The sequence below is a fragment of the Polypterus senegalus genome, chromosome 1, assembly GCF_016835505.1.
Source record: "Polypterus senegalus isolate Bchr_013 chromosome 1, ASM1683550v1, whole genome shotgun sequence".
Taxonomy (NCBI): Eukaryota; Metazoa; Chordata; class Cladistia; order Polypteriformes; family Polypteridae; genus Polypterus; species Polypterus senegalus.
The window spans coordinates 87,648,003-87,669,674 of record NC_053154.1 but is presented as its reverse complement, the minus strand read 5'-3'; the positions used below and the strand labels follow the sequence as shown (position 1 = coordinate 87,669,674).

Below are 21,672 nucleotides of genomic sequence, written 5' to 3'. Positions count from 1 at the left end.
CAAACTTAACCAGCTTGTTACTTATATTCCTATCTAAATCATTTATATATATTAAAAATAGCAGCAGCCCTAGCACTGACCCCTGTGGAACACCACTCTTAACATCGGCCAGTTCTGATGAGGTTCCTCGCACCATCACCCTCTGCTCCTCTCCTGTGTCTGAGCCAATTCTGCACCCATCTAAAAACATCACCCTGAACTCCCACTTCTTTTAACTTGATGCCCAACCTCTCATGTGGCACCTTATCAAATGCTTTCTGAAAGTCCAGATAAATAATATCATAAACTCCACTTTGATCGTATCCTTTTGTTGCCTCCTCATAGAATTCCAACATGTTAGTAAAACACGACCTCCCTCTTCTGAACCCATGCTGACTGTTCAGAATAACTCCTGTCCTTACCATGTGTTGCTCAATCTTATCCTTAATAATTCCTTCCATTAATTTTCCTGTGATGCTTGTTAAGCTTACTGGCCTGTAGTTGTTTGGATCTGCCCTGTCACCCTTTTTATATAATGGGATGATATTTGCCATTTTCCAGTCCTTTGGAATCTCTCCAGTGCTCAGTGACTTCCTGAAGATGGGTGAATCACAATTTGAGGTTTACTGTAGAAATATTAACCACAAACAGCAACAAGATAGCCTGCTGAAGACTTGTGATTTACTGCAATTAATTAGTATTTGGTTAATCACTGCTCTCTGGAGATTATTCTTCTTCTTCAGTGAACCGATTACTGTCACCTGTACAAAAGCTTTCAATGCCTGTCCTAGTGAATTAATTTATCGTACATGGCTGATGCCCCTATCCAAAACATTTCACATGCCAAAGAATGCATTTTATATATATATATATATATATATATATATATATATATATATATATATATATATATATATATATATATATATATGACTTATTAGGGTCACTCTGGAAGTGTGTCTATCACAGGTGCAGTTTCTTTTTGGCAGAAGCAGCATGAAGCATAATGCACAAATTAACAGAAAATAAAACCATGTTTAATCACTTATCACATCTGTCAAGATTAAATGCAACATTTAGGAATTCATTGCAGATATATAAACTTGTAAACCTTATCATAAAGTAGATATTCACCATATGAGTGGAACACTCATTTTAAATTGTTTCAGGATAAACACAACATAGTGACAATAGGTAATAATGGGAATTTGATAGATATTACACACAATAGATAATAAATATTGACAGTAGGTAGAAAATAATCAAAACAGTTTTCATCTAACAACATTTTCATAACACTAATGGTGTAATATAAATGGAAAGACTGAATGTTAAAAATGTTAAACAATTGAATGGAAAAGGCAAATTGAGACTGGCATAATGCATTGTGATATCTGCTGGTGGAAAGAGCATGTTACTTTGCTTTTAATTATAATGTTTGACCTTCTGATTAATTTAATGTTGGGCAGTGGTTCCCTTGCTGACTTATAGTTGTAGTAAAGTAAGTTGAATCCTGGCTTGTTAATTATCTGAGTATCTTTTGCACGTTTTCCTCATCTGCTTGGGATCTTCCAAGGTACTCCTGTGTTTAATTAAGTTAACTGTTGACTTTAAACTATGCTTGTGTGAGTGTAAGCATAAGTGTGCCCTACAATGTATTGGTGCCCTGTCCAGCATTGGTTCCTGCCTTACACCCATTGTTTCTAGAATAAAGTTTGCTTCCATCAGCCCTGAAATTGAATAAACTAGTTTTGGAACATTGATGGATGGATAGATGGAGGGGTCACATAAAAGTAAGAACTAAAGACAGTGTAGTGTATTTGCTATTAGTAACAATGCAACACAAAAACACTTCCCGCCACCTTCCATCTCTCTCAGCCCCTAGCCTCTTTTCCTTTCTGTAAGTGAGCCTTCACTTCCATCTAAACACGTGACTTGTTTACACACCTACAACAACTGACCTTTAAAATTTATTGCTAGATTACCTCTAGGCGAAGTCCACAGATCACTTCCTATACAAGAGAGCTAATGTGGCACTACGTTCAAGCACCCTCTTAAGTCATTATCCTAAAAATAACAAACAGAATATATATAAAACATACTAAACATTGAGGATACATGACAACACATTCTTTGATATGTATCACAGTCTACTGATACAGCAAGGAAACCAGAAGTAACAAATGGATATGCTTTCTGTGTGTCCATCTAATATAACCTCAGTGGAAAAGTATGTGATCAGCAATTATGGCAGTGGCACATTTACATTTTGTTGAATGCTAAACAAAAAAAGAATGTGATGCTTTATGTCTAGAAAAATATTGTAGTGCCAGTTATCCATCCGTCCATCCATTATCCAACCTGCTATATCCTAACTACAGGATCACGGGGATCTGCTGGAGCCAATCCCAGCTAACACAGGGCGCAAGGCAGGAAACAAACCCCTGGTAGGGTGCCAGCCCACCGCAGTAGTAAGAGTTAGTGCCTGCCAAATCTAAAATCCATTAACAAATTATATATTAAATCTGGTGTTTACTTTAGACACTACCTATCTAAAGTTTGGGATCATCCAGAAATCTTCACGTTTTTGGTAGAAATTGATACCCTTCTTTATCAAGATACCATTAAGTTAATTAAAAAATATATATAAGGCATTACTAATGTTTATAATGGCTACAACTGCTTGAAATGACTAATTTCTAATTTATTATTTACATATAGCTACAAAGCCCCATTTTTCAGCAGTAATACCTCAGTGTCCTAATGGCCAATTCCCTTAGCTTATCCTTAATTATTCTTGTGTAAAAGCTAATTGGTTATTAGGAAAACCTTTCTAATTGCATTATCGCCACTGAAATGTGTTATTTTGGGTTTTTTTTTTTTTGGGTTGCAAGGTCCTAGCATTCCTAAACTTAAGTTCTGGGTGTAAAACTTGGCAAAATAAAATAATTTTCTCAAGAAACATGTCAGTTTATTTTGTTTTGCAGAATGAATCTTATTCTTTGTGACAGATTGCAAATAACTGAAGATTTCATATAAAGGTGTATATGTATACTTTACAAAAAAGGAAAAAACATATTTTCCAATTACATCCTTTCAGTTCAATGTCATAAATCCAAGAAATTACTTCAGAGCTCAGACACTTAGTTTCCCTTTACATTTGGGAGTGGTGTAATTACTTCATCTTCATCATCCAACGTAGGCTGAAACAAAAAAAAGAGGAATTAATTACAAATGTAGAATTCTAACATACATTTAAATGTATCTATATTTTATTAATGTTGAGGATCATAAGAAGTTTCAAAGTGTTTAAATTTATTTAAAAATTAAATATCTAGCATTTAACTATAACAAAAATATAGAATATATGTACTCCTAATACAGTATATTAATAGATGTTACATTGCAAAAACTGCTGAGTACACATGGCATTTTCAGACACATATTATTGATGCCAGAACAGAGTGATTCTTGGTAGCCAAATTGAAAATTTGCAGGCTAAGTAAACTTTTATTGAAAAGTGCACTATCAATTTAACTGCCTAGCTGGACAAAATTTCCTTTAGCCCATACGTTAATGCAGTGTGCAGTTTGTAGTAGATTCCAAACAATGGGAAAGGACCAAAGTTCAGGGTTTAGCTAGTGGCATGAATAAGATTGTCCCCTTGGGATTTTGCTTATACCAGTGATTCCTGCCTCAACCCACTTTCATTTTTTATTTATTCCGATTTAGAGAGATTCAAAAAAGAACATTCCTGAAGACTGTCTCATGTTATATAGGAAATACAATAGTTACTAACGAATAAAATGTTGAAACAAGTAATAATAATAATAATAATACATTTTATTTATAGGGCACTTTACATTAGCAGTAAATCTCAAAGTGCTACATAAAAAATTTAAACAAAGACAAAGAAAGATAAAAACAGAGATAAAACAACAATAATTTTAAAATTTTTGTTAATATGATTTCTTAAATAGAAAAGTCTTTAGTTGTTTTATAAAACAGCCCACAGTCTGCTGTGTTCTTAGGCTCTCAGGTAGGCCATTCTAGAGCCGTGGAGCAGCAAAGGCTCGGTCACCCATTGTATGAAGTTTGGTCACAAGGGGGCAAAGTTGGTGGGTATTTGCAAAACGGAGGTTTCTTGCAGTGGATTGTAGTATTAGGATTTCCTTCAGATATTGTGGAGCATTTCCATGCATACACTGGTGAGTGAGCAGACAGAGTTTGTATTAGATACGGAGGTGGATAGGGAGCCAATGAAGTGACCGAAGGATTGGTGAAATGTGTTCATATTTCTGCACCCTCATCAGGATTCTTGCAGCACTATTTTGAATTTGTTGGAGCTTTTGAAGGCTTTTGCTGGGGATGCCAATGAGGAGTGCATTACAATAATCCAGCCTGGATGAAACAAAGGCATGAACCAGTTTTTCAGCATCACAGAGGGAGAGGTAGAGATGGAGTTTGGCTACTTTTCGGAGAAGAAAGATTGCAATTTTGCAAAGGTGATGGACATGTGCCTCAAATGTCAGATGGGAGTCTAACTTGACATCCAGATTTGTAATAGAAGGATAGAGGGTAATAGTATGGTCAGAAAAGGAAATACAATTTACAGAGGAATGAAGTTGATGGGGGTGCCATTAAAAGAGCTTCAGTTTTAGTGCTGTTCATCTTGAGGAATTTCTTGGACATCCAGGCCTCAGTCTCATCCAAGCAGGAGGAAAGAGTTGATGAAGGTGTAAGAGAAGTCAAATCCAGTCTCACATAGAGCTGCGTATCATCAGCATAACAGTGGAATGAAACTCCAAGCTTGCAGATGATGTGGCCCAGGGGTAGCATATAGATATTAAAAAGGGTTGGCCCAAGGACTGATTCTTGTAGAACCCCACGGGTGACAGTGTGGGTATGAGATTTAGCGCTCCCCAGGGCCACATACTCAGCCCTATCAGTAAGATAGGACTCGAACCAGTCCAAAGCAAAGCCAGAAAGTCCAATCATATAGTGAAGATGATGAAGGAGAATATTATGATCTACCATATCAAATGCAGCTGTGAGGTCCAGGAGGATAAGAAGTGATGGAGAGCCCTGGCCAGCAGCAATCAAGAGGGCATTGGTGACTCTGACCAGGGCTGTCTCTGTACTGTGAGAAGTTCAGAAACCAGATTGAAATTTTTCAAACAGATTGAATTTTTTGAGGTAATCCTGAAGCTGAATCAAAACAACCTTCTCCAAAACCTTAGACAAAAATGGAAGGTTGGAGATCGAATGATAGTGTGCTAACACTTCAGGATCCAAAGAGTATTTTTTTAAATGAGGTCTAATAATTGCAGTTGCATTTAGTAGCATTGTCTTCTGGCACCTGTTGGTCTATTTGATTGGTTTGTAGTTGAGCAACAGCTGATAACAGGGAGTCAACCACTTTGTTTCATTTAAAAGCCAACTGTCCCATGCTCTTCGATTCTTTAAACTCTGAAGTGCTGCCTGCAACCTCCACTTAGCTCTGTCAAAGTCAGTACCAGTAACTGACTAAATTATCTACGCTGGTATCAATGAGATAAACTGACAAAATGCATTAATGCTGGTTTAGGAAACTGAATTCAAAATGTGAGTCGTTTTAATGTTCTTATCTATAACAATACACAAGGAAAGGTTGGCTGTTTTGTGGTTTTCTGCAAACCTCAAGTTCATAATTGTGGTGTTATTTTGAACAGTAACCTCTCTTTGAGAAACAGATTGATTCTACGGTCAAGAGTTGCTTTTTCTAGCTCCTTCTTTTAGCCAAGGTTAAGCCTTGTTTATCTACTGGGGATCTTGAGAAAGTTACTAATTCTTTTGTCTTTTCTCGATTACTGTAATTCGTTTTATTCTGTGATTAACAAATCCCTGATATGCAGGTTGCAGTTGGTTCAGAATGCTGCTGCTCATGTTTGGTTGGAGCAAGAAAGTTAGATTCTGTATCTCCAATTTTAGCCTCTTTACACTGGCTGCCTGTTAGTTTCAGAACTGATCTGAAAATGTTGCTGTTTGTTTTTAAATCAATACATGGGTATTCTCCTGTCTGTTTATCTGAATTGTGTGTTTTACACCAGCCATCCAGAGAGCTTAAATTTACTGGTCAGATGTCACTTGCTGTCCCTCATCCTAAGTGTAAAACTGAGGGAGACAGGGTTTTTGCATCAGCCGCTCCTCATCTTTAGAATTTTTTTACCTTGATACATTAAGGAGTCACCTTCAATTGAACTCTTTAAAACTAGATTGAAGACACATTTCTATTCCCTTGGTTTCCATGACTTCTGTATTGTGTTTTATGTATTTTATTTATATTTTATGTATACAGGTGCCGGTCATAAAATTAGAATATCATGACAAAGTTGATTTATTTCAGTAATTCCATTCAAAAAGTGAAACTTGTATATTAGATTCATTCATTACACACAAACTGATGTATTTCAAATGTTTATTTCTTTTAATTTTGATGATTAGAACTGACAGCTAATGAAAGTCCCAAGTTCAGTATCTCAGAAAATTAGAATATTCTGAAAAGGTTCAATATTGAAGACACCTGGTGCCACACTCTAATAAGCTAATTAACTCAAAACACCTGCAAAAGCCTTTAAATGGTTTCTCAGTCTAGTTCTGTAGGCTACACAATCATGGGGAAGACTGCTGACTTGACAGTTGTCCAAAAGACGACCATTGACAACTTGCACAAGGAGGGCAAGACACAAAAGGTCATTGCTAAAGAGGCTGGCTGTTCACAGAGCTCTGTGTCCAAACACATTAATAGAGAGGCGAAGGGAAGGACAAGATGTGGTAGAAAAAAGTGTACAAGCAATAGGGATAACCGCACCCTGGAGAGGATTGTGAAACAAAACCCATTTAAAACCATGGGGGAGATTCACAAAGAGTGGACTGCAGCTGGAGTCAGTGCTTCAAGAACCACCACGCACAGACGTATGCAAGACATGGGTTTCAGCTGTCGCATTCCTTGTGTCAAGCCACTCTTGAACAAGAGACAGCTTCAGAAGAGTCTTGTCTGGGCTAAAGACAAAACTGTTGCTGAGTGGTCCAAAGTTATGTTCTCTGATGGAAGTTAATTTTGCATTTCCTTTGGAAATCAAGGTCCCAGAGTCTGGAGGAAGAGAGGAGAGGGACAGAATCCACGTTACTTGAGGTCACAGTCAGTGATAGTTTGGGGTGCCATGTCATCTGCTGGTGTTGGTCCATTGTGTTTTCTGAGGTCCAAGGTTAACGCAGCCATCTACCAGGAAGTTTTAGAGCACTTCATGCTTCCTGCTGCTGACGAACTTTATGGAGATGCAGATTTCATTTTCCAACAGGACCTGGCACCTGCACAAAGTGCCAAAGCTACCAGTACCTGGTTTAAGGACCATGGTATCCCTGTTCTTGATTGGCCAGCAAACTCGCCTGACCTTAACCCCATAGAAAATCTATGGGGTATTGTGAAGAGGAAGATGCAATACGCCAGACCCAACAATTCAGAAGAGCTGAAGGCCACTATCAGAGCAACATGGGCTCTCATAACACCTGAGCAGTGCCACAGACTGATCAACTCCATGCCACACCGCGTTGCTGCAGTAATCCAGGCCAAAGGACCCCCAACTAAATATTGAGTGCTGTACATGCTCATACTTTTCATGTTCATACCTTTCAGTTGGCCAACATATCTAAAAATCCTTTTTTTGCATTGGTCTTAATTGATATTCTAATTTTCCGAGATACTGAATTTGGGACTTTTATTAGTTGTCAGTTATAATAACAACAACAACAATATTTATTTATATAGTACATTTTCATTAAAAAAAAATGTAGCTCAAAGTGCTTTACAAAATGAAGAATAGAAAAATAGAAGACACAATAAAAAAATAAAAATAAGTCAACATTAATTAACATAGAATAATTAAGGTCCGATGGCCAGGGTGGACAGAACAAACAAATATTCATCAAAATTAAAAGAAATAAACATTTGAAATACATCAGTCTGTGTGTAATGAATGAATCTAATATACAAGTTTCACTTTTTGAATGGAATTACTGAAATAAATCAACTTTGTCATGATATTCTAATTTTATGACTGGCACCTGTATTTATTGTATGTTTTAATATAAAGTGATTTGGCTACAGCATCACTGATGTTGTTTTAAATGTTTTCTATAAATAAATTGACATTTTAGAAGGAGTCTTTCAAATGGGTGAAAGAATCCACAGTAATGCTTGCAATTCTGATTGTGATACTAACACACAACTTATCTAAACAGCTGACATGCAGAAAGAAGCAGTTCACCTGTTGAAATGCTGTACCTTATTAGGGGAATGCAGAAAACATTTTGTGTAAATTGTTACTTGGAGTGGATTGCACAGTGGTTACCATTGCTACCAAACACAGGATGCTGCATCCACAAAGTATATATTCTGCATTACCCTGCAAATTATTTCATTAGGTGAGCAAAAATAGAATGATTCATATTTTAAAAAAAACAAGCCTTGTATAAATATAAGGAAATAAAGAGATGTTCTTGTCCTATTAAGATGACTACATGTGTTTTAATACAAAGAAAGTTTCAATTTAAAAATGTAGTTTTATATCAACTATAAGCATTGTGTGAGACTAATGTCATTATTAAACATGCCTCTGAGAGCAATGCTAACTGCTTTTTTCTATATGTCAGCAGGTTAGTGGTTATCTGGGTATACAAGGAAACTGGTCCAATGCAGGCATTAAGGGGAACCCTGAGAGCTTTATATGACTCACATTGTGTGGTGTTTCATGAAGAAGTGAATTATTTTCATAGAAACCACAAGTTGACTAGACTATTGAAAAAGTTTTGGGTGTAAAAGGCTAACTCAGCTTTTATGAAAATCCCTTCAGTATGTGGAATATGAAAATGTTAACATAGTTTTATAATATGAAAACTCGAGTCCTTGTTAGTTAAGAGCACAGAAGATAGAGGCTTGTGATTTTGAGGGTAAAGCTGTTTCCCAGGCAATGGGAACAGCAATTTCCATCACATTGTTATCCACCATTATGCTCTTCAGCATCACTGAGACCAAGGCAGGCACTAATGGCTGTGTAGGTCACCTACTTATCCTTGTCTTTGAAAATTTCTGCCACCTTTGTTGAATCCTTTCAAGGTTCATCTAATTATGCACTCATTTTCTTGCTGGATGAGTTGCTGCCACAGCTGCTGTAGTAATGAGCCTGACTGATTTAAAGCTTCGTAATTTGGGGTGTTGCAAAGAGGTATTTAGGAGGTCCCAAGTGGGATATATACACCTTGTAAGGGAGGAATTGTTGGGTGCTGTGATGGTAGGAATTGTTGTATTTCTGTTGCACATTCATTAATGGATCATTTTTTTTTGTTTGTTTAATCATTAACAAACGATTACACAAAAATAGTATTATTTGAAAAGTTGTAGTTCCACGGTTGCACGCTGTTGTTCGAAAACTGAAAATAATGCAAATGTTGCTATTCTTTTGTATTTCACATTTTATAACCTTATGTGTTGCACTGTCATGATAATCAGCTGTTCTTGCCTACTCAGGCCTAAGGGTCTTCCTTAAAGTTGTTTGCAGCTGTCTTTGATTTTTTTTCTTTATTTCTTTCATTAAAAGCCTCATAAGATATGTAGAGGTGGCACAGTGGGTAGTGCTGCTGCCTCGCAGTTAGGAGACCCGGGTTCGCTTCCCGAGTCCTCCCTTGTGGAGTTTGCATGTTCTCCCCCTGTCTGCATGGGTTTCCTCCAAGTACTCCGGTTTCCTCCCACAGTCCAAAGACATGCAGGTTAGGTACATTGGTTATTCTAAATTGTCCCTAGTGTGTGTGTGTGTGTGTGCCCTGTGGTGGGCTGGCGCCCTGCCCGGGGTTTGCTTGGCTGGGATTGGCTCCAGGAGACCCCCATGACCCTGTAGTTTGGATAATGGATGGATGGAAGATACTGTATGTAGAGAATCTTCTTCAGAAAACTAAAACTAAGCAGCAATATATAAAGAATAAAATGGTTAGAACTTGTATTGCACCTTGTGGATTTTGAGAAATGTTTTCCACGATTGAAATATGAAATTATCTTAAGATTACAGTGCCATTGAGACAGATGCTGAGGTGAAGCTACAAAGCCTGAGAGTGGTAAGTGCAAAAAGTAAAAGGTATGACATTGTAAGGTAGTAATTCAGTAAGTAAGTAATTAGGTTTATCCATTTCAGACAATTGATGGTACTAAAATAAGACTAAGGTCATAATCACACTAAGCAATGATGGTTGAACAAGACTACATGACTCTAAATAAGCTATTTTATCAAGAAGTTGATTAAGGCAATAGTATACAAATTTGTTTAATTCATAGACATGAATTTAGAGAAAAGGGGTAGTTTATTGAAATGTTAATTTGAAAAAATGGAAGGAGCACCTGAACCATCTAGTTTCTTATGCTCTTATCGGTTCACTCCAAGGTCATAGGGAGCCTTAGTCTACACCAGAAACATCAAGAGCAAGACAGGGAGCTTCTCTGGACGAGGCACCAGTCCATCACAGACAATGAAAAGGCTTGTGTTGCAGATTGTATGACATTTAGAATGTTTCTACATTAATTTTCATTTGGGCATATGCCAGCATAACTCCTGTAGAAGTATACTGTATACTGTAAATACGGTAACTTTAATGAATTTTAAATTAGATCATGAAAATAAAATGAGGCACAGCTGAGATGAATACTTCTGCTCTAGCAGAAGCTCCTCTTTAAATATGGGAGTGCTTATGGACTGGAGTCGGTAAAGGTCAAGGTTTTCATGATGAAGATGGTCACACCAATTTCCAAAGAGGAGCATTGCATTAGAAGTGGCAATATTATTTTTATTTTTGTTTGTGTTTTTCAAAACCAAGGATACTCATAAGTGCATTAGTGATAGATGCTGTAGTTGTGACATCTGATCTGAGGCCATATGTTTTGGGAACTTGGGAATTTGTGGACTAATTGCCATAAAAAAGACAGTGACTGATTCATGCTGAGTATTGCCTGACAGTTGAAGCCAGTAGTCATTTGTGCAGTGACGTACAGTTTGTTAAATCTTGCGACAGGCATGTTTCAGTTTCTGTAGATTTTGCTGGATTATGTCACTTTTGTTAGTGATAAGCACATTTTGCTTAGTGTCAATGACTGGCTCTAACACCAATATGCCAGCCTCAAGCTAGTCTGCATTCTGGTGCTCTTTCTTTGCATAAGTCATGACGGCAACACTGTAGATGGTGTTTGGGAGGAAATACCATCTTGCTTCTGTGCACTGCTGTTGGCCACTAGCCAGGCACTTTTCAAGCATCTCTATTAACTCCTTGTTTTTATCTGTTGTGGCAGGTGGGTGGCCGTGTCCCATACCCGGTTGGGACGCCCCTTTGGCACTAGATCCAGGGGAACACCCATGGGCTACACCCTACATTCCACGGAAAACTTAGGGGCAGCCCCCCTGGGTTGCATCGGGGCCACAATGGTATAACATTGGAGCTCATCCCTGTTGGGCTCCATGGCCACCACCAGGGGAAGCTGCAGGGTCTAATGAGCCCATGTGGGCTGGACTGCAGCCACACCCGGAAGTGCAGCCTGAAGTAGGTCAACAAGCACCTGCAGCAATTCCAGAGGTGCTATAAAAGGAGCCTCCAGCCACTACTCTAGACACCAGAGTCAGGACCAGGACAGGACGAGGACAAAGACAAAGACAAAGACAAAGCTGCCTGGGAAGAGTGGAGGAGGAAAAAGAGTGTGGTTTGGGGTAATTTACTTTGTGTGTTGTTTTAGCACTGTATTGTGCCTGTGGGAATTACGGGGAAGACATGCCCCACAGGTGAAGAAAAAATAAAATCTTTTTGTTTATTTTAAACGTGCCTCCGTTGTCAGTCTGTGTCGGGTCGACTCCTATATAGCGCCTTTGCCACACTGTGTAGACAGTCTTGCTGATATTAATTCTTGGTTGACATTACTTCTTGGAAAGATGGAATTTCTTTAGTTTGGGCTTTACCTTTGAGATATTCAGGGAGTGGTCAGTATCACAGTCTGCACTGTGGTAAATTCTGGTATTGCATACGTTGTTTAGGAAGTCATGTCTGGTGATGACCAAGTCCAGCTGGTGCCATTGCTTTAACCTTTGGTGTCTCCAGAAATCTTTACAACAAGCCTTGCTCAGAAAAAAGCATTTGTGACACAAAGACTGTGATGGCATCAGAACTCAAGTAACCTCTAGACAGTCTCATTCATTTTTCCTATCCCATGAAGACCTAACATGTTTGGCCAGGATTCTCGATCTGCAGTCACCCTAGCATTGAAATCTCCCAAGAGGTAAATGTGCTCTGACACTGGGATTCTATTAACAATGCTATCTAGGCATTCATAGAACTAGCCTTTGACTTCAGATGTGGCTTTTAGAGTGTTGCATCGAGGCACACAAGCTTTACAATACCTGCTGATGTGAAGAGGTGTACAATGAGAGCAGATTCTCTCTCACCCGTTGGAGATTCAGTCATGCAGAGCAGGGTGTTCTTGACAGCAAAACCAACTCCTCCTTCCCTGGTTTCCTTGACACCTTTCCCCTGCCAGAAAATGGTATAATGTTCTTCATCCAGGGATCCACTGTCTGGTATCTTTGTTTCCTGCAGTGCTGCTATGTGAACATGCAGTTGACCAATGGGACGCGAAGATCTCTTCCAATGTCGAAGACAGCCCGTGCCATCCAGCTGTATGCTAATTTAGCAGAGACATCTGTAACTGCTGTCTTCCGTGTCGTGTGCACAGCGTGAGGTGAAACTGGAGTGACCTCTCCACAGCGCAGGCCTGGGCAACAGTATATGAGGGCCTTGTGCTGCCCAAACAACAGGGTCCCCCTTTTGCGGTGCCAACTAAATCCAAAGGAATGCAAAAACTTACATTTGGAGTTGGCTTGGCCATAGGAGTTGCTGGAAGAAGGTTCAACATTTACATCCAGCTGCCATAAAGACTTTGACTCCGGAATTTTCCTCAGGCTTAACTACCGAAGCCATTACCATAAATGGGTATAGCCAAAAGGCAGCCGAGGTTTGAAATCAGAGTTTTCGTTTACCTAGATGAGTGGTCCTCTCAAACAGATACAAGCCCCATTTGTCTGAGGCAACTGGTTATGTCACCAGTAGAATGACGTTGCCCCTTCTCCTGTTATTTGAAATGGGCTTAGAAATTAAGCCACATATGAAGGCCAGGAGTTGGACTTAGTTGTCAGAGGCTTTATGAGATGCACCCCATGGGAGTATTTATAGATGGTGGGAGCTTGTCCCCACCATTACCACAGGCTAGGACAGCTTTTGGAACATTTGGAAAATTTGAAGGGATAGTCTGAATATAATAGTAAAACATACATTTTAAAAAAGTTTCATAAATTTTATTAGGAAAGAATAATTTAAACTCACTTTGGTATCCTGCTGTTCCAAATGGTACCACTGCTCTACTTCTAATCTGTTTTCTTACCCTTGGAAAAGCTATCTGAGATACTGGGAGTTTTGGAATCAATGGATGGAAAGATTTTGTCTTTAGATTAGCTGGCTCAGCACAGACTTCATTATAATAGGCAGCCAGTTGGCCGAGGTCTCCAGTACTGGGGCTGTGTCTGACTTTGTCTTTGAGTTTCTCTGTTTGTAATTGCCTTTTACCTGAGAACTAGTCACAGCACTCTGCACCTTAATTTAGCAAAGATAAAAAATAAACTGAACTGAACTTAAATTTTATTGTCTCAGAGACAAAATTCAGTAAAGGTAAGTCATTCACAAATTACACCTGCATTAGAGTTTATGTAGGACTTAATACTTCACAACTAGTGGATTGTATGTTGAGATTTGTTGACAAAATCTAATTGTCTAGCAACTTTGACCTCATGAATAAATGAAAATGCATAAACAATTATTTATAAGATGTAAAATCTGTATACTTGTAAGCCTGTTTGTGTTAATTGCAATCAGCCTCTCACTGAAACAGAGATGGCAACTCCTCTTTGCCAAATGAAAGGCACGTTTAGAATATCTGTATGCATAGGAGGGCATGCAGTGTCAACTGCCAGAATTAATTTTATAACATTGTAAATTAAGAATTAAGTGTCAATTAAATTTCTTTCTTTCAAGGTATCTGTGGTGTAAGATTCCTAGGAAATGTGTAATAGATATTGATTAATGAATTCACAAACTGAAATTCATGACAATTGATTAGTTGTTACAGGACCTTGATGGTATAGATTGCTAAAGGTGGACGATAAGCAACATGACATATAGATAAGTTTTGTATGTCAGCTTCGAGCATAACAAAATTTGTCACTTTAGAGAGTGACAGTTTATTATTGCTAAAAGAAAAAACTGATAGAATGGATGCTTGTGGCCATTGATCAAATCATTAGCAATGACATTTTGAATTGTTTTTTATATCTTATTACTATCTTTGGGTTCAATTCCCAATGAGCTGAACCTTATTATATTTACTACCAGTAGGGTGTTTTTTAAAAGGTTATGTGACTTTATGCATGTTAATTGAAGCTGACAGCTTTAGTTTAACTTACTATTAAATACGTTTGAATGACATACCCATATGCTTTATACAGTGCTCCTTATTTTAATTTCTGGTGAAACAAAATTAATCAAAATATGCCATTGACACTTAATAAATTACAGAATTTGTAACTGTTCTGAATAACAGTAACATGTATAGCTTCATCTGGAGATGGCATATTCCTTCTGTGTCCTTGTACTCCAGTATATTATGTCAGGCATACGCATCGGAGGTCCTCCTTGCAGGCTCAGTCAAGGTATGTGATAAACCACTGAGACGGAGTGCAGAGAAGCCACCTAGTGAAGGAATTTAGCCCTGGCCCTTCCAGTCCAAGCGCCATATGAACAAAGGCATCCCGGAAGAAGGTGTTGCTTTTTGACCAGAGCAACCCAAAAGACAGAGCTCCAATAAAGACCCAACAACACTCTATGTTGGGTGACTTCCAACTCCCCACTGAAGGGGCACACACCAACAAGTGCTGTTTCTGTTCTTTTTTTTTTTGATGAATAAAAGGGACAACCTGGTTGGAGTGCCAAAATCTTTTTCTCTGTCTTGAGCTCTCATTTCTTTACCTGGCCACAACTACCATATTTCAAAGCTGTAGTGGTAACTTTAGCAGTTGTACAGTGTATGTTAGGATATTTGTAATTAAATTTCCGCGGTGTGAAAGAATATGGGTATTTTTCACTGTGCCTGCATATGGGCTAATGTCTCCTCTTGGACAGGATCATAAAGTGGTTTGAAAGAAGCATATCTGAAAATACTCTTTGTAGATCATACAAACTGCAGCTTAGCAAGTGACCATTAAAACATTTTAAGTTAAGATGCTCTTACCTTATTACAGTTTCTGTATTTACACAGAGCCTTTATGGTTAGAACTACAATACTGATGGTAATGCAGAGATGAAGAGTTCCAAAACCTATATAGAGTATCTTTATTCCAAGTAAAAAATCCTGTTAAAATATTAAAATAATAGATCACTCCATCTGTAATGAATTAATCCAGTTTTCAAGATTGAAAATTCTTTTATTCTAATAAGAATTCAATGAAATTCTTGAGCCATAGTAGTCTTCCTAGATTAACATGCAGTAAGGAGAGAGGCAATGGAGGCGGTAAAACAGAACAACGCTGTAGAGTCAAGACTACTACACCTGTGAGAACAACAACAAAAAGTCATTTAAGTAAGTACTACTTCTTCTCTGTACAGGATAACTGATCATATACAAGTATACACAGTAAAAAAAGAAACAGTCGAATTATCTAAAGACTTTTAATTAACCCTACACAGTTTAATTTACAACTGGGTCTTGGGATATGGTGAATTAGAGTTACGACAATTGCATAGATATGATTGAAAACATAAAACCCTCACTTTTTTCAACTGAATTTTAGTTTGTTTTGATCCAGCAGCCTCCATTTTTTGCTTACATAAAAAGAAAAATATATGCATGTGCTTCTTTAATTATGTTAAAGCTTTTGTTAGAATGAAACATCAGAAACTGATATAAATACTGGACAAAATAGGTATGTCAAGTCACAAGCAAAGAATTATAGCCAGTTTTTACTGGACACAGAAAACAAATAGGAGGCCAGATTCAGAAGAAGCAGGAAGTAGAAATTAAGGGAACAGTTAACTAAGGATACATCCATCCATCCATTTTCCAACCCGTTGAATCCGAACACAGGGTCACGGGGGTCTGCTGGAGCCAATCCCAGCCATCACAGGGCGCAAGGCAGGAACCAATCCCGGGCAGGGCGCCAACCCACCGCAGCCAAGGATACATACTATCACTAATATGTTTAACATATATTTTTAACATATATAATGTATTCCTGATAAAAGCTGCATTAGAGGCAAAAGGTGGGACAAAGATAAATGGAGAGGAGATTACAAACATGCATTATGTAGATAACATTGGAATTCTGGTATCAAGAATACAGAATTTGCAGAAGATGGTAGGAGGGATCTACAAAGTATGTAAGGAGTATGGAAATGACATGGATACCAAAAAAAACAAAATCTAAAAAACTGAATAGCTGGAAGAGAATATCACAGATAAACTTAAACAATTAGAGAAGGTGAAGAAATATAAATAATTTGGAAGCTGGATTACAGAGCCAGGGAATTGCTAGAATGAATTAATAACAAGAAAAGGTAAAGCAAAGAAGAGCTTCTTGAAATGTAAAGAAAAAATGTGAACAATAACCTTAAAAAGAAATTGCTAAGAAGATATATCTTTCCAGTTTCAAATTTTGGTCATGATACATGGGCTTTTTTGTTAAGAATTAGTAAGAAGCTCAGAAGCTTTGAGATTTGGTGCTACTGAAGGATAATGAAAATTAACTTGACAGAGAAGGTAACAAATGAAGAAGTTATATTGAGGAAGGGTACAGAAAAGAGTATGGTGGAGGATAAGATGAGAACAATGAGATTCACATGACATATGTTGAGGGGTTCAAATAGGACAAAGGCTCAATTAGTTACAGTAGGAAGAACAGACAAAGCCAGACGAAGAAGAATGTGAGGTAATAATATAAAATAATGGTCAGCATTGATAGAATGGAGGGATGCAAAAAGAAAGGCATAGGATAAGGGAAGGTGGAAAGCTGTGGTTGCCAACCTTCAGATTAAAGATGGTACATAAGAAGAAGAAAAGACCAGCAAGTTTCAACTTACATACATTCTCGCAAAACTGACACTAACATTTTGCAGGTAATTTAGCGATTGTGAAATACAAAACTTAAACGTTTTGGGGCAGAAAACAAAAAACATTGCTCCCTAACACTTCATTCACACTCTCACATTTACCTGTACTTTTTTTCTACAGCTGCATAGCTGATGTAATCCATTCCTCACTGGAAACATCAATTCTGTTTATACCTTTCCTTCTCGTTACTGTGCAGGAGTGCAGTATGTTTTTAAAAAATGTGTCAGGATGTATATTTTCATAAGAAGGTGCACTAAAACACACCATTCTGCGCATCATTTTGTTTTCTCAACCTGACCACGGTAAGTCATTTCCACCAGCTCCTTTGCAGTTACTTAACAACCGCTTTATCCTGGTTGAGGATATATGTGCTTATGGTGATTTTGTATTTAACTAGAGACCTTTATTTAAAGGCTAAATGACAAGCAGACACTTGAAGAATTAATACATGAAAATGCTCCTTTCTTTTTTTTTTGTGAATGGTACGATTTGGTTGGAAATGAAACAATTTACGTAGCAAATGTTTTTGTGAAGTGAAACACTGGGTTTTGCTGCAAATTAAATTTTGCACTGTTCGTTTTGCTCATCTCTAGTCACCATCGTATATAGTGTCAACGCAAAGAGATGATGTGTGAAATTTCTAACAATCACATTGTAGCAATGTGAAGCCATCTCCAACAAATGGTACAAAGTGATAATAAGCATCATGAAAAAGTAAACAGTTTGGTGTTACTGTGTAGCTAATAACATAATCAAAATCTTAACAAGCTCAAAAGAAATATTAAATTGCACAAAAAACCATGTAGAAATCAAAATGCCACAAAATCATAGATTAACAATCGATTATCTGAATTTGTATTTTATGGTTTAGTGGATGATTTTTCAAGTTATATTGATACACCAGCGCAGTACCTAAATCTAATAAAGCATGTCTCTCTCTGACTAGAGCCTGTATTTGTATGTTATTGTCAAAGCATACTGGGAAGGTATAAACAACTGCAACAGCTATCAGTAAAAGTGATAACTGATTTACTCAGTTCCATGGATGTCTTATACTCCTTATATAGTCCAAAAAAAGGTTTGGGTTCATAAAACAGCAAAGCTTATTTCGCTCTTTTTCTTGCAGTTAGTCTTGTACCCAGTTTCTATATCCAAATAATAACCTCTTTCAAAGTTTATACCACAACACAGCTAGCCGTATTATCTTTAAATTATTCAAAGAGACCATAGTTTCAATTTATGGCAATCTTATGTGACATAACAGAGGAGATGCAAGGGGCCCATTGCACATGCATTATGTGTCTAGCAATCACATAGCATCCTGGTGATCAAACAGATGAACAAGAGAAAAAAGAAAATATTATTAGTGTCTTCCTGACAGAAACTGCTTTTCTACTAGGTCTTCCTATTCAGACTGAAATATTTGTCTGTTTCCACCACTAAAGTATGACACCAAGTTCCGTTTTTCTCACAACCTGTCTCTCACCAACCAGTAGAGAAGGTTAATTACTTTTGTACAATGTTAATATTACGACAGACATATACTAGACACAGTATGCCATACACATGGGAAACCTTTTGCCACTTCTTAAAGAGCCAGTGTTCATACTACACATGGTACACATCTCATTGCCTGATATTAATAAAAGAATTTTCTTCTATCAGTGGCAATAACACTTAAAAAGTTAAATATAGAATTTATTATTTGACTAAATAGCAAACAACCTTTGAATGTAAATTGCCTTATCAAAATGCAATTGATTAGCTTTGTACTTACTTTTAAACTGTGGAAAAGATTTTGACACACTTCAAAGGTGTAATTATCAAATTTCCCGTGTGACCATCTTGAATATTCATCTTTTTTTGTGCAGTATAAGTAGGGTGTACGAGGCAATTCAATGCACAATAAAACTATGTTAGCAACAGCACAGCCAGTACATATGATGTTTTTGATTAAACATAGCAAAACCTGAACAAGACAAAACAAAATAATAAACTGTGAAGATGTTATCAATTAATCAATGTTTTTAATTTTTTTTACATAGCACTATTGACAGTATAAATCATCTCAAGGTATTTTACTGAACTAACACATTGCCAGGACAGTATAAACCTGGTATGCCATGGGCAAAATAAAAACCAATACAAATAGAAAAATGCAGTATTTAACACATACGTTTGAAGAGTTTTGAAGAAGACCATACACCAAAAATTGAAAAAATGCACTTTGGGTGAAGAGAAATAAATTGAAATATGTAAAAATACAGTATAGTGTAGGGAGAACAGTACTAGACAACAAGGTGAAAAGACTGGGTACCATTTGCCTGAATGCTGATTTTGATGGAGCCTTACAAACAGACATAAACAGGTTTCATGTTTTGCATCCCATTGTACAAATAATAACATTCAGCACATCAGTGTGACACAAACATAACTATTTATTAAGCACACTAAAGGCTGCTACTGTTAGTGTAAACTGGAAATTCATACAGATACATTCATACAGGATATGGCTGTACCTGATCCCCCTGACTTTTCCATTGTCTTTGCCATGCCTCTAATTGAAACAAGCAAAATTCCATGGAAGTCCATGGAGTGCAGTACTCTCAAAAAGCTGCCAGCCGGTAAAAAAACAATTAAAAATGAGTATTTTATTTGGACAAAATGAAGCATACAGGAAAACAGCACATTTCATTTTACAGCAACAATGAAAGATGTTGTTAACTGCTCTGTAATTGATCCAGTGCTGCCTGCAAAGAAAGGCAGAAGATTATAATACATTATATAAAGACGAATTCCAATACTAGTCTTATCATAGCATAGTTTTACATTTTCTTGTGAATGTAACTTTAAAAAAAAGAAATAAAGTTTTTAATGATACAGAGCATTAAAAAACTAAACCCTTAAAAGTGCAGACTAGTTCTGGATTTCATTTGCCATCAGTTTTTATGTAGTAACAGGCAGGTTGTCATTCTGTCTCTCTTTGTACTGTGACTGTGCTCTGAATTGCCACAGTTAACATTTACAAAAGTGTTTGAATTGTTTCCAAACAAGTGACATTGATTTCTGTGATATAATCGATATGACAACTGTTGATGTCTATTAGCTATGTTTCTGAATTTAGATTGCTTCTTCTTTTTTTAGCTGTACAATTACATTAGATGACCTGTTATAGTATCTTTTTTAATGTCCCCAGTACTCCTTCCATTTCACATCTGTTTCTAGTTGTGTCAGTTGCATGATCAATTGGTGGCAATGTACCTTTCTATAATTTTTTCATAATGTTTTCTTTGGTTAATGATCTCTCTCCTTGAATCCAAGAGGACCCTGACATTTTGACACACTGTGGATTGCTGTCTCAAGGCCATCTTCCCTTATACAAAGATGACAGAGAATGCAGGAAAGATTGGCAGCTCTTCTGATTTATATTCGCAACACCCAAAATGAATCCATTACTATGTAATTATCTGAATTTTCTTTTTTAATATTGGGCAATGTCCCCAAAAATTCACACTAAGTGATGTCTTCAGAAAGACAACTTATAAGTTGGCAGCAAGGTACAGTCATAATCCAAGTTTGTGGACACAACCTAATACCTATAGTGTTTGAGAATTTAAAAGAATCTCCAGTTTTGAACTCTTTTATGCACCTTGACTAAGATTTATTTCTAACATTTTGACTTTGGTTCTATTAACTGTTGTTGGTTGCAAACAACCTCGCTACGATTCTCTACTTATGATTTTTGTGTCATGTCCTAGGCTGTGTTATTAAGTCTTGTTTTTACTGGTTTTGACCATGACTAGTTATTTTTAGATAGATAGATAGATAGACAGATAGATTTGTCCCATACATTAAATAAATAAATAAACACTGTGGGCTGAACACACACTAGAATGTCTAAAAAGCAAGAAAATTAAAGAGAAAGTAAAACTTTGGACTTGGCTGTCAAAGTCACAGTAAGGCATTATGCAGATGTATTGCCATTGATATAAAGAAGCCCCAGTAGCATTTCTTGACAAACTTCTGCTGAATTCATTGGCTGAAAGTCCTCAGTGTTAGTGTGTCAGAGAGAGAATGTGCCGCATTGTTCATAATGGCACACAGTTTTGTTCTAATCCTCCCCTTTGCTACTATCTCTAGGGGGTCTAGAGTGTGTTTTCTAACTAAGCCTGCCCTTTTAATTAGCTTGTTGATTCAGTGGGCCTCTCTTGAAGTGATTTTACCAGCCCAGCATACCACATCATAGAAAACTGCACTGGCCATAACAGAGTTGTAGAAGATGTGAAGGGTGTCACTTAGTTTATGATCCACCTTCTGATTTAATGTCTTTTCAAAATGGCTGCTGCAGTCAATACATACTAGAGTTGGGAGATGTTTAGACATACCTAGTGGGAGAAAGAAGTCAGGGTTCCGGGAGA

General features: G+C 37.3%; 1 protein-coding gene across 1 annotated transcript in view; it reads right to left on the bottom strand.

Annotated features, from left to right (window-relative positions):
- Positions 1–994: 994 nt before the first annotated feature.
- The window catches only part of LOC120528781, a 42,302-nt gene continuing 21,624 nt past the window's right edge, over positions 995–21,672 (bottom strand). The window contains exons 5-7 of the mRNA XM_039752915.1: positions 19,032–19,223; positions 15,380–15,499; positions 995–3,182 (exon numbers count right to left, since the gene is read on the bottom strand). Coding sequence (XP_039608849.1) covers positions 3,123–3,182; positions 15,380–15,499; positions 19,032–19,223 — 372 coding nt within the window. The 3' untranslated portion in view covers positions 995–3,122. The remainder of the gene's footprint in view (positions 3,183–15,379; positions 15,500–19,031; positions 19,224–21,672) is intronic.